Genomic DNA, 14932 nt, shown 5'->3' on the forward strand with positions numbered 1-14932 from the left:
AAATAGGAAGGTATCATAAATAGTAATAATATTACACATTATAAAGTATTAATCAAAAATCATTACGAATTACCACATGAACAGAGTGATATGACGACAATCTAAAACATTCAAATCGATTGAAAAGGTAAAATGAACATGAATTTTTATTTTTAACTTTGAGCAGGAAAAATAAACATGCAAATCGATTGAAACTTAAATCAATGAAAATATTAAGACGATATTGGATGAAAGTGAAAGGAAAATAAGTAGTTTGTTTTGTAGCCATTTTGGTATTGTGGTCCCTAGCTGAAATCGACCTGTCGCTGTTCAATGTTGTGAAAGGAAAATACGTAGTTTTGTAGCCATTTTGGAAACGCTGGAAAGGGAAAAAAGCGAAATCCAGTTCACACCATTTAATAATAATAATAGTTGTTAAATGGGCCTAGAATTTGGATTAAGAATAAAAGGCCAGATTTTTACCAACTTATGTTATTGCATATTGTAGAGGTTCTAATAACAAAATATTGATATAAATAATTGATTGATGAACAATAGTAAAGCATGGATTACGATAATTAGGTAAAAACAATACTACAATAATAATCGATGATAGATTATAAGTTAATAACGTCTAGATACTTTCATAACGGAAACAATGTTTTTTGCCATGATTGAGTCACATTTAAATTCCAGAAGGCTTTCTGGATAAATTCAATTGGTCAAGCAGAAGGCTTTCCATCCACGTCCAATTATGACAGTTGGTCCTTGATTTATCGTTTCCTTTTTGAATATCAGTTTGCAAACAGTGATAGTGTTAGAGGTGCCACACAATCTTAGGTACTCATGATTTATAAGTTGAAGGAAATTTCCAAGGTTTGTTGGTAGAATCTGAAATGGAAGAAAATAAATAAGGTATATTTTTGTTTGAAAAATAGTAAAAAAAAATATTGATTTAGAAACATAATAATGATAGAAGAGTTACCAATTTTGAACTAATTGGATCTTTGTCTGGCATGTCTACATCAAATGTAAGATCTTTAAGACAGGAAGTAGTATGTCTATGATATTGTGGATATTCATTTTTTGGTGTAGAATCATTGAAGATTTTGATTTGGAATGTACTATTACCCAAATATGTGAAAGACATAAGTGGATTTGAAGTTATATGATAAAAAAATATGAATTGGTGCCAACCTTCTGGAAGTATTAGCATAAGCATACATTTGTTAAATTGAACTTGATGATTATTTCCATAACAATCTTGCAAGCTCCAGATGTCTATTAGTTCGTCGTAATGTTCAACAACAAAAAGGGGATCTATTTCGCAAATTATTTGTTATACAAATAAATAAAACAATATTACTAAAGTGATGATAAAAACTCGGGAAAAATGAATTGAGAAAGAGTAGTATTACATCAGTGCAGACAGCTATGAAGAATGGTCTATTAGGCTCGAATGTCATTAAATGAGCAATGCTGTAATTTACAGATCTTTCATTGGCTGGTACTTGACTAATTGATGATGAAATTGATTCCATTGAGTAATGAAGAGTTATATGATTTGGCAGTGAAGATGTATTTATACTTGAAACCTATTCTTAGATTTGAGTCATACATTAAAAAAAAATAATGTAATATATTATTTGATGTGTAATTTTTGATGTATCTTGTTTGTCCTTATTGAGTTTAATAAAAAACAATATAATATAATTTGTTTTGTTTTGTTTTGTATAAAAGTATATGAAACTAAATGCCAAAAGTCTCTACATAATATTCCAAAGGAATATATAAGCATGCAAGCAAATAGTGTTAAAGCAACAGAACACATTAATGTAAAATGTACTATTTTGGTCAAAGTTATAGTTGGCTATCATAAATGATTGTTCGAAAGCCAAAGCTTATTATGCAGAGTAGTTTAGAAATCTATAGTACTCCCTCCGGTCTCAAATGTAAGCAATTTTTCACTTTTTAGGTTCATTGAATAAACAATGTATGTGGTCTATATTATAGACTATGTACATCATTTATTGAATGAATATAAAAAGTAAAAAGTTGCTTACAACTGAGACCGGAGGGAGTATACTATTATATGAGTTATTGAATTGTCATATCAATCATCTGCATAAATTAATAAGGTGAATAATATATAAATTGTTGAATAAAAAAATTAAAATTAATTAAGTAATTATGACATATAACATATATATTTTAAAGTATTTTTTTTCTTATTTAAAGCCACTTGACATTGACAAATTTATTCACACCAAGTAGAGATGAATCCTATAATATGGACTTCGAAGTTGTCAAAGAAATCAATGGTTATGGTAAGTATAGTTTTTATGCCGTTAAAAAATTTATAGTTATTTATATTGATTAAAAAACAAAAATTTCATCGTTATTTTGTATATATTTTGCAGCATTTTCCAAAACATGTTGGTGAGCAACTGAATATCAATGAGAATAATAGCTTAAATGTTATAGATGAAGAAACACAGAAATGTTATAGATGAAGAAACACAGAAGACATACGTATCTGAAATTGAAATTGATCGCAAGAATGGAAGATGTAAGTTCATTGGAAAAGGATGGTTTTAATTTATCGTCTCGAATCAATCTTTAGCTGGGTCCTTTCTAATGTTTAATTTTGAAATTCCAACACGAAGATTGTATGTTTGTTCCGCTGAGTTGTTATAAAATATTTGTAGTAACTATGTTTTAAATTAGAAATGGTATCGATAAGAGTAATGTATTTTTTAAAGTTGTTGTAAATTGAAAAGAATTAAATTATGTTTTATCATAATCAATTTCATTGTAGTTTATTATATTTAAACAGGAAGAACATACAATATGTTATCGCTACTATATCCTATTGTGAGGTTGATATGCAGGCATTAAAAGGTAGAAATATATTAAATAATTTTAAGGTTTGATGAAATGAAAATATAGAAGTGAAAGCTTAAAATGTAGATTAATCTTAATAGAACATAGAGAATTGATGAACTGAGTACAACATAATTAAACAAACTTGACAGGAATTAAAATATAGTGATATTAAACACACTACATAGTGAAGATTAAACATAGTAGTAGATGAAACACATTGAAGAAGTTCTTAGGCAGATGCATTAGATGTAGATGTTGAAGCAACTTGGTAGACATGGCACTTGACATTATCGGAAAGGTCCAATTTCAAGCGGATAGTTTGGCCAATTTTGAATCGGTTTGCTTTGCAGAAATGATCCCACTTGGTTCCAAATTGTGTTGTCAATTTTCCATCATTGAGAAAGTAAACTTCAAATTTTTCTTCTTTTCCACTATCGCCACAAAATATGAGACCCTGGTATCAATATTGTTTCAGAATCTGGCTAAAATCATCGTTGACTGTCTGCACATTGAAATAGTTAATTTGAATGAATATGATACATTTAATGTTAATACTTTGAAGCATGAAATATTTATTAAAACCTTCATTGAGCTGAGAAAGTCATGTTCATCAAGTGTAGTGTCACAGTAGGCAGTTTGATGAGGTACTGTGCTGCGACTATGCCACTTAGGGAGTTCACTATGGTCAGTCACCTCCTTGAACATTTCCACAACAAACATATTGTTTCCATAATAACCAAAGACAACTTCTACATCTTCAGGAAACTCATTGAAGAGCTTAACCTCAATCCATCCGTTAGTCAAGAGAGGATTAAGAAAACTTTTGGTGCAAGTTAAGAGGTGGCCCCTGTCATCTTGATTAAGAACATACCATGAACCCTTGAGTTGATTGTAATATTTTTGAGTAAATGATGGATCCACCTCAGCATACATCTAAAGAAATAAAAGAAAAACAAACAGATCTAATTGTTAGGAACATATTTAGTCTTACTAAATTGCAGGTAAAAAAATTAAATTGCAATGAATTAATATAAAGCTAACCTGTACTGATAACTTAATAGCAGAGAAAGTTTCAATGGGGTCCTTAGCAAGTACTTTTCTTATTGCATCTATTGTAAAATAAATCTATGTTGAGTAATTATAATGATGTATAGAGTTTGGGCTTGTAGTGGATATTTATATCAATGATGTTGTTATGTAGTTACTATCAATGCAAATTGAGTTGGTGAATTCTTGAGCAAAATAAAGTATTATAATATTGAGTTTGGTTGTTCTATGAAAAGTACTAATATAAAATAATTTTGTGAATTGAAATGTAGCAAGCAGGATTCCTTATATTTATGTCACGTGAACATAGTAATGAGTTTGTCTTATTGTGGCATGCATTTAACTTGATTAGCCATTTCATTAAGTGTAACTTGAAAAATATTGTTCGTTGAAATGTAAAAGCTACATCTACCAAAGACAATTCCTGAGAAAGCTATAAAGTTAACATAACTTACAACAATACAAATAAATTGAGAAATACAAATTCATTACTAAGTCCAAAACACTATATAAAAGCAACAATTTCCAAGTCATGTCCAGCTTCACATTTCTGAAGCTGCAGCTGAACTTGGTGTGTGTTCCCATCATTAGGCATTCTTTACTGCAAATAGTGTACCCTATGTAAACAAAAGTATTCAATAAAGTAATGAATCAGTAGGTGGTTGATTAACACTTACAGATCAATGAAGAGTGGTTTTGTTCAAGTCATTCATCTAGTCTCATTAATGAGTTGATATGATTTGTCAATTCATTCAGTATTTATTCCAATTTTGATTGAGTTATATTTGATCCCATGCTATAGGCTTCTTGTATAACATATATGAGCATATGAATATTATATTTATATTAACAATTCAGAGGCCAAAATATAATTTGAGTATTATATATAAAATGTAGAAAATAATTACCATGAAAATTAAAAGTTGCTAGTTATGGTCATGTTTATCAGTAGCCAGACAGAATTGAAGAATGTACCGAGGTAGATCAATCTGTGTATAAAAAAAAGTTACAATTTGAAAACTTAATGATATTAAAATGAAATTTTTTGTTATGATACAAACAGTCATATATATTGATGTTAATATTGACAATAAAGTTAATGAAAACAGGGAAATAAACTTACTCAGTAAAGGTTATCAAAAACTTCCTTGTAAACCACATTTGTGTTGTTGGAAAGTGGTTTTTTTTTTCTAGATCATGAATCAAGATTTTTAGACCGGCTTTAGTCCTGATCCTGGAGAATGCAACGCACAATTGACCATGACTGAACACTGATCTTGGCAAATATAGACCAACACTGTCAAGAGTTTGGCCTTGTGACTTATTTATAGTCATTGCATAGGATACAATAATAGGAAACTGTCTTCTGATAAGTTTAAAAGGCCAGGGAGATTGAGAAGGTGACATGGACATTCTTGGTATATATGTTAGGTTGCCAACATTTTTACCTGAAATGATCTTAGCTTCAATCACATGATTAGCCATCCTAGTAACAATTAGTCGAGTACCGTTGCATAATCCCTCTACTTGATCTAAATTTCTTAATAGCATTATAGGAGTTCTAACTTTTAGTTTAATTTTATGGTTTGGAAGTCCTGAAGTTCTTAATTTACTTAAGAATTCTAGAGTGAATAACTGAAAAGACTGGCATTGGTCGTTAACTTCTGACCTGTCTATGGAATCAGAGCTGAAGTACTCTTTCTCTTCTCCTTCATGAATAAAACAGAATTAGTTTAGTGAATATGTAGTAATTTTGAATGTATATCATAGAGTCAATCAATAATGAGGATTGTGCATACCTGGAATAATTGAAAGAACGTAGTCATTGATTTTATCAACCACATCTATGGTGAAGCAAGTATAGCTCTTTGCTGTAAATAATCAGGATTGTTGTACATATTCAAAAAGTTTGGATAAGTACTTTTCATAATAGCCTCAATGGGATCATCAAACTCCATTCCCTCACCATTTGGCTCAAATATCTTTCCCTCACCAACCTTCAGTATCCATTCGGAGAAAGTCTTTAACTCATCGGCATCAGATGATCCAACATTAGATCGTAGGCGCATATTTTTAGTCAGTGTTAGAACAATACATTCATCCCAAATGTATGAAGAATTTATTGATGAATGTACAATGTCTGACCTGTCAGCTCTTGGCACAACTGGTAAAATTTGCCTAAAGTCTCCTCCAAACACAATGACCTTGCCACCAAATATTTTGTCACTGTCCGCAGTGTCGGACATAATGTCTTTTAGAGTTCTATCCAAAGCTTCAAAACAAAACTTATGAGCCATTGGTGCTTCATCCCATATGATCAAGTTTGTAACTTTTAACAGTTTTGCAAGATCGCTATTACCATCAATGTTACATGTTGAGTTTTCAAATGAAGGCACATGTATTTTGAATTTTGAGTGAGCAGTTCGCCCTCCAGGTAACAAAAGAGAAGCAATATCACTTGTTGCAACAGTTAGAACAATTTTACTCTGACTCCTCAATGCAGCAGCTAAAGTTGTCCACATAAATGTTTTGCCTGTTCCTCCGTAACCGTGTAAGAAAAACACACCACCTTTTTGTCCATTAACAGCAGACATTATTTTATGATAAATGCCTCTTTGTTCATCTGAATTTGTATAAAATATATATTAAATCTATGAATTGATAGTTAGAAATAATCGAAATAACACCAATGTATTTGCACTTTACCTGTTAGAGTACTGAATAGTCTTTTGAATTCCAACTTCAATGCATCTTCATCATAGTTAAGCTCATCATAAATCAATTTGTTACCAAGCTCTTCCGTGACATAATCTGTTGGGTATGGAAATCCTTTAAAGATCTTCTATTCTTCTCCATGTGCTTTTCAATTAATGTCAGAGTTAAGTTCTTAATTTGGTCATCAGTGAGCTTCAAATCTGGTAGGATTAGAATATAATAAAATGAGAATAGAATTATTCAATAATAAAAAAAGATATAAGTAGAATTATACCTCTGTTATTAGCCACTCGTCTTTGTTCGTATAGAACACCATCGCTTAACCACTTCCACGTGTTATTCCAAACATGAATCGGCCTGTCCATAGTTGCGGTAAGTAGCAGAGTTACAAATAGTATTCTTATGAAAACACCGGTTGCCCAAACACTCATTTCCTTTATTGCTTCTATATATTCTTTATCATCCCCCAAGAAGCCCATTGCATAACATGCTTCCCTAAAAGTATCGTAGTAAATGTTATTGACAGTTTTAATATCTTCATAGGAAGTTGGTGCCTTGACAACTGCTAACATCATCCTCAAATAGAAGACTTCACCTGTTCTCGGCGGCACCCACATTAACCTTCCAATTGTGTATCCTTTTTTCCTTGGTTTCCAGGTTCTTGTAGATTTAACATAAACAAACTTGGACACAAATTTTGAGTAAGTAAGAGACCGTGCTTCAGGATATTTAGCGTTGCATTGAAGCCACGATGTAAACATCGATTCAGTAACAGAAGGCTTTAGTAGGACATAATCCACTTGCTCATAAAAAGGACACGATTTCTGCTCAAAAATCTAGCAACATCTTCAAAAAAACATACTTGAAGTGCACAAAAAAATGACAACTCAAACTCAACAAAAAAAAACATCCTTTTTCATGATTTTAAAGACATGACAACTAAAAACCAACATAAAAACACAACCTTTTTCTGAAATTTAAACACATCACAACTAAAAATAAAATAAAAAAAACATGCTTTTGGTATTAGATATTAATAAAAATAGAACCTTGAAGTGAAAGAACAGAAATCAAGAGCATGAAGTGATACAAAACATCTAAGATTTTGGAAAAAATACAAACAGAATCAACTAAAAAATCCTTTTTCATGATTTTAAACACATCAAAACTAAAAATCAACAAAAAAAAAACTTATTTTTGGTATTGAATCTTAATAAAAATAGAACCTTGAAGTGAAAGAACACAAATCACGAGCATGAAGTGATACAAAACATCAAAAATTTGGAAAAATAATCAAACCAAATAATCAAAACTAACAATGAAAATAAAACAAATGAAACCCTAAATTCACAATTCATAATAGCTCTTAGATAGATATCCCTAAATTCACAATAAACATAACCAAAACAAACAAACAAATTGAAGTATTGGAAACAAAAATTGTACATGATTAACACAAAAAACACATATCTGTAGCGATTTTGGTTCTAAATAATTTAGATATGGAAATATAAATTACATTTTAAACAGCCTGTCAATCGATTTGTTATAACATAAGAAGAATTAAAAAATTGATGAAAATAGATGTTAATTGCCTAATTTAGATATGTTAATGCCTGTCAATCAAGTTGCAGGTGTTGGTCTAAGTTGTAAGTTGTCTTTCCAAAGTATTGGAATCTTAAGTTGTTAATGTTGTCTAAAATGTTGAAGTCGTAGTTGAAGCTGTTATTGGTGAGTGTTTATGCTCAGGTGTTTTGTGAGAGGTGGTGTACTCTTACGTTGTTGTTCTATAAGAGGTGTTGTACTCTTACGTTGTTATTCTTTAAGAGGTGGTGTACTCTTACGTTGTCGTATTATAAGATGTGGTGTACTCTCACGTAGCTGTGTTGTCAGGTTGATGTTGTCGTTGTCGAATCGTTGAAGTTGTTGATGATGACAAACCATGGGATATTAATGATTATGTTGTTGCTTATGTTATTATAAGATGATGAATATGTTGTTGCTTATGTTATTATAAGATGGTGAATATATTGTTGCTTATGTTATTATAAGATGATGATCACGTTGATGTTTATATTATTATTAATTGATGATATTTATGTTGTTAAATATAATTGTTGAAATATATGCTTAATATTATTGATTTGTGAAATCTCACCTCTTCTGTTTGGAAATGTTGCTCTTCGTATGAGTAACTTGCAGGTGATCGAGGATAAGTAGCTGTTGATTGTTGTCGTGAGTGGCTATCCCTCACTGTGTCTCTAGGTGTTCTGATACGTAACGGGATGTGAACTTTTGTGGCTATTTTCTATTCCTTACGTATTTGATTATTAATTTATATGATTAAGTTGTTAGTTGGATATTTATGAGATGTTTTGATGAGGCCTTCGTGCCAAGACTATTTATGATGTTAAATTAAATCCGCTGCGAAGTTTTGGATAATTATGTTGAAAGATAAATTGTTATTTATCTCATTTATGATTTTAAGAAGTGTAGCATTCCGTTTATGTGTTGAATACTCTGATAAATGTTATGAAATTTTTATGTTGGGAAAACGGGGTGTTACATAATACCACCCCTTAGATTGATAGCGTTGATTTGAGCGGGTAATAGATTGTATTCAATTTATCCGTTGGACAATGGGAGGCTTTGTCTGTTCAATACCGCGAAACCATGCAATCCCTTACTATTTACAAATTCAACCTCCTTCTTATTTTGCACTTGGTTATTGCTAAAGGGGTAGAAATGTCATAGTTAGGAAAAATCAATCAGGGTTAAACAATGATACCTTATGTTACATATGTAACCTTAAATAAAAGTGAATCAATAGTGTAATGAAAAGGTTAGAAATGTCACAGTGTGGTAAAAAAACTCAGGGTTCTTCCATTTCAAATTTTATTACCATGTTATCCTTCAATAAAGTGAACTTACAGTGCAGTTAAAAATGTAGAAGCAGGGACAGTTGTGCATTTTTGATAGGCATTTGTTTTCTCATATATATAATAGAAAAGTGGAGTGTCTGATGTTCGAACTCCGACCCCTACATATTATAATAATGCATTAGCAACTGACTTTTGCTCAAAGGATTTCATTTATTGCTAACCTCATTTCACTAACCTCATTTCACCATATTATAAATATTATAAAAATATGTTTAAGAAAAAAGATAATAAGAAAAAAAAAAGAGATAAGATTATTATTAAACTATTTAGGTATTTTTACTATTACCATAGATATATAAAGTAGAAAATAATCCTTAAAATAATAAAGTAGAAAATAATAATTTCATAGGGTAAAATTTGAAAAATAAAATTAAAACTACAATAAAAATTGGAAGTGACAATCTTTTTGAAATAAACTATTTTTCTACAAATGTGATAATTTTTAAGGAAAAAGCGATGTAATTCCAAATGAAAAATAAACAAAGCATTTGTATGATAACACAAGAGATCTCTTTCCATTTAATTAACTTTAAAAGGTCTTCTCATAAGTATAGGAGCCGAGGTTCGAACTTCGAACACCCCATTTATTCACTTTGTAAAATGTTAATTTTAATCACTACACTACTTAACAAAAAAAAGTATACGTTGAGGATATCTCATTAACATGTTTGATGTTACCTTTTTTTTATTAAAAAAAAAGTTTGATGTTACTGTTTTTTTGACAAAATGTTTGATGTTTCTTTTAAAAAAAACAAGTTGAGATTAAATGATATTCAATTTTTAATAATAAATTATTAAATTTTTTATATAAATCTATTTAAAAAACAAACTAATTTTTAAATAGTGTTTAATGATCGGTTGAATTTTTAATTAAATTTTGTTTGTATGGATTATATTTGATTCATTGATAATTTGATTTGATATTTTCAAGTATTTTTCGGTAAAAATGGTTTGGCTCTTGTCATTTATTTATTATATTTTTTAAACTAAATAAAATAAAATAAAATTCAACAACATATTAATCAAACAACTCCTTCAAAACAAAAAAAAAAAAACTCATCCAAAAAAACATATATCAAACTCAAATATTAAATACGAAGAAAAAAATTCAACATATTATAAAAATGAACAACAAAAAGTTCTGAAAATGGTTTAGTACAAGGGTTGTGTTAGCTAGTTACTAGAAGTAGCCTCCAAATAATCACTTTACCAAATACAAATTCTATTAGGCAATCTATGAAACAAATTACAAGAAAGAGCAGTGATATTTGAACAACTCATTTTAGACAACTTATGTGACAATTTTTTCTCTTTTTTTATTGGTCAAAAACAATGGAGAGAGAAAAAGAATAAAAGTATAACGTGAATATGAGGGAGAAAGTTGTATAAGTAACTTCTTTGACAACTTGGATACTCCAATTTAATGCAAATCTCAATATAAACATATGTCCCCTTTGTATGAAATCCATTTCCTGAATCAGGCACCGGTGTTAGTGTACACTACAAACAATCATCGTGATTTCATTCTGTTACTTTTTTGTGATGCGCCAGTCGACGGACGGACAAGGATAGCATCGGCGACGACTACGAAACTGGAGATCTTAAACTCAGTTTGAATCCTTCTAATCAGTTAGTTCATTTTTGAGGAACGTTTAAGAACATGATCATTTCTTACTCTCACAACTTTCTCATTCCATTTCAATCACTCTCATCTTCGATTAGGGCTTTTTCTCTCAATCTCTTCATCCAGTTATTCATAAATCAAATCATTTTGATGTTAACGATGTTGTTTCCTTATTCTATCGAATGCTTCCTATGAATCCTACCCCATCCATTGTAGAATTTACCAAGATTTTAGGTTCGCTTGTTAAGACTAACAACAAACATTACTAAACTACGATACGTGATATGAGTAATACACATTGCAAAAATACAATACATCTTTTGGTCATTAATATAAACAAAAATGTATTTTTTAGATTCAATTTAATCAATAATGTATGTGTTCTATATTATCGACCATATGCATTATTTATTTAAGGGTTAAATATGTTTTTGGTCCCTATAAAATTGGAACCTTTTAAGTTTAGTCCTTACTTATTTTAATAGGTTTTTTAGTCCTTATACAAAAAATTTGCACTCTATTTTAGTCCCTTCTAATTTCGAATTTGTTTAATTATACTTAAACATTTAAGTTTTTGAACAAGTTTTGGAACAATTTGTTTAACTTTACGTCCAAGTTTTTGTTACTTTTATCTTAAACATTTGCTGTTTGAAAAAATTTATATTTAATTCATCTCAAGTTAAAAAATTTTAAATTTTAGTAAATGCAGCTTTTATATTGTTTTAAATGTGTCTCGGAAAAATCGTTAAAAATTTTAAGAGTTTAAGGATATATACCCAAATTTAGTTTTAGCAAGGACCAAAATGACATATAAATTTTATTTATAACAACTAAACTTAAAAATTCTCAATTATATAAGAATAAAAAACATATTTAAATATTTAATGAATCTATGAATATTTTCTTAATAATAATGATATATTTTGAAAAAGAGGAAGTGGAGTTGAAAATATGAAGATGAGTGTTATTTGAAAAATCAATTTGGTGATAACTTATTGACAACCATATTTTACAAAAAAAAATTGGTATTGGCACGGAAACCATAGCAATAGAGAAATAAAGTAAAAAATAATGTAAGTATGAGTGAGAAAGTTGTTGCAAAAGTTATCAATGAATGTTCATATATCATTTCTTGGAAAAAAAAAAAAAAATCTAAAGGATTTTATAATCCGCGAAGGAGCTAGTACTCCTCCCAAAAAACACTTTACCAAATAGAAAATCCATCAACGCAGATGAGGAGAAACAAATTACAAAACGTGATTTCATATTGAAGCTTTCTTCTAGCAATGTTGTTTACTTCAATGTTGAAGAACAGGTTCGTTTCTTACCCTCACAGTTTTCTCATTCCATTTCAATCATTCTCATCTTTCTCTCAATCTCTTCATCCATTTATTCATAAATCCAATGATTTTGATGTTGATGATGTTGTTTCCTCATTCCATCGAATGCTTCGTATGAATCCCACTCCATCCATTGTTGAATTTAATAAGATTTTAGGTTCCATTGTTAAGTCTAACAACAACCATTACACCACTGCTATTTCCCTTTTTCATCAATTGGAACTCAATAGAATTACTCCAACTATTGTTACTTTAAACATCTTAATCAATTGTTACGGCCACTTAGGTGAGATTACTTTTGCCTTTTCTATATTTGCTAAGATTCTCAAATTAGGTTATCACCCCACAACCATAACCTTCAGTACACTTATCAATGGTATGTGTCTTAAGGGTAAACTCAAGGAAGCTCTACACTTTCACGACGATGTTATTGGACTTGGATTTCACTTGGACCAAGTTAGCTATGGGGCCTTGATCAGTGGCTTGTGTAAAATCGGAGAAACAAGAGCGGCCTTGAAAATGTTGAGACAAATTGAAGGGAAGTTGGTCAACACCAATGTGGTAATGTATAATATAATCATCGATAGCTTGTGTAAAGAGAAATTGGTGACTGAGGCTTATGAGTTATATTCTCAAATGATTCTAAAGAAAATTTCTCCTAATGTTGTTACTTTGAGCTCTCTAATCTATGGATTTTGCATTGTTGGTCAATTGAAAGAAGCATTTGGTTTGTTCCATGAAATGCTATTGAAAAACATCAACCCAAATATTTATACTTTTACCATATTGATTGATGCTCTTTGCAAGGAAGGAAAGATCAAAGAAGCTAAAAATGTGATAGCTGTGATGATGAAAGAAGGTGTGGAACCCACTGTTGTTACATATAATACATTAATGGATGGGTATTGCCTAGTTAATGAAGTGAATAAGGCAAAGAATGTATTCAACGTCATAGGAAAAAGGAGAATGACACCTGATGTTCACAGCTACACTATCATTATTAATGGTTTATGTAAGATTAAAATGGTTGATGAAGCCTTGAATTTCTTTAAAGAAATGCATTGTGAACCTAATACGGTAACTTACAGTTCTCTTATTGATGCTTTGTGCAAATCAGGGAGAATATCTCATGCATGGGAGCTTCTTGATCAGATGCATGATAGAGGTCAACCTGCCAATATTATCACATACAATTCCTTATTGCATGCTTTATGCAAAAATCATCAAGTTGACAAGGCAATTGCATTGGTCAAGAAAATTAAAGACCAAGGCATTCAACCAAATAAACACATACAATATACTTATCGATGGACTATGCAAAGAAGGAAGACTTGAGAATGCACAAGTGATTTTTCAGGATCTTTTGATTAAAGGCTATAAGGTAAAAGTTTGGACATATAATACTATGATTAATGGTCTTTGTTTGGAGGGACTGTTTGATGAAGCTATGACCCTACTGGAAAAAATGGAAGACAATGGTTGCACTCCTGATGTTGTAACTTATGAAACTATTATTTACGCTCTTTTTAAAAATGATGAGAATGATAAGGCAGAGAAACTTCTACGTGAAATGATTACTAGAGGTCTGTTGTAAGAGAAAGTAGAGATAAGATGATTTCTTTTTGTTAACAATTATGATTTAGTTATGTTCATTTTGTGATGAGAATGTTGTAGTTTTAACTAAAAATCTTGTATTGTTATGTTCTTTTTGTTATTAAAATGTTACGAATGGTCGTTTGTTTTGATTTTTGACGTAATTATATTTTATTTCCAATGTGCAGTTTTCTTCATATAGTTGTATCAATTTTTTCCTTCATTGGTCATTCTCTGTGTTTCTAATAAAAAACTAAATTTAACTCCTGAGTTTCAAATGGTTCATGTAGTCGACCCATTTAGACGGAAGAGCATTTGTGTTTTTTATTGCATTTTCTTCGATTGTTTTCACATGAAGGGAAAATGTAAGGATTCAACCTTTTGTGTTTGTACCATCTGAGTCTTCTATAGAGCTACAATTGTTGATATATTCTTTGAAGTCATTGTTGGCCAAAGAATTGGAGCTTTCTGAAAGGCTGGAAATCATTTCAGGTACGTGTGTTCTATTTATAATCTTGAATATACTTTTACAGAAGAATGAAGAAAACATATATAAGGAATTTGATCATTTAGACAGATCATTTTTGGGTTAACATTTGACTCATCCTCACTATACTTATTGTCAGTTATGGACATGGATTCCTGTCACCTGTGTTAATCATCTACTTTTTTTGATGTAGTTGGGTGTTTCATTCGTGTGATATTAGGAAAAAAAAAAAAAAAAGTGGAGTTACATGTCAATTGAAGTTGTTATATTTGCAGTCCAACAACACATACAAACTATCTGTGAGTTTTTTTTTATGGAG

The 14932-nt window shown here is 30.2% G+C and overlaps 2 protein-coding genes across 2 annotated transcripts; one reads left to right on the forward strand and one right to left on the reverse strand.

The window, feature by feature from the left end:
• Nucleotides 1-2931: 2931 nt before the first annotated feature.
• LOC112418432 (uncharacterized) lies at nt 2932-4049 on the reverse strand. The gene is made up of 3 exons (XM_024774780.2): nt 3907-4049; nt 3448-3798; nt 2932-3367 (listed from the first exon to the last, which is right to left on the reverse strand). The coding sequence occupies exons 2-3, from the start codon at nt 3796-3798 to the stop codon at nt 3326-3328; spliced, it is 393 nt and encodes a 130-aa protein (XP_024630548.1). The 5' UTR covers nt 3907-4049; the 3' UTR covers nt 2932-3325.
• Nucleotides 4050-12401: 8352 nt separating this feature from the next.
• On the forward strand, nt 12402-14278 carry LOC25479609 (pentatricopeptide repeat-containing protein At3g60050). Its single transcript, XM_039826760.1, has 2 exons — nt 12402-12508; nt 13651-14278. Exon 2 carries the CDS (start codon nt 13663-13665, stop codon nt 14125-14127), a length of 465 nt encoding a protein of 154 aa, XP_039682694.1. The 5' UTR covers nt 12402-12508; nt 13651-13662; the 3' UTR covers nt 14128-14278.
• The last annotated feature ends 654 nt before the right edge of the window (nt 14279-14932 follow it).

The sequence above is a fragment of the Medicago truncatula genome, chromosome 6, assembly GCF_003473485.1.
Source record: "Medicago truncatula cultivar Jemalong A17 chromosome 6, MtrunA17r5.0-ANR, whole genome shotgun sequence".
Lineage (NCBI taxonomy): Eukaryota > Viridiplantae > Streptophyta > Magnoliopsida > Fabales > Fabaceae > Medicago > Medicago truncatula.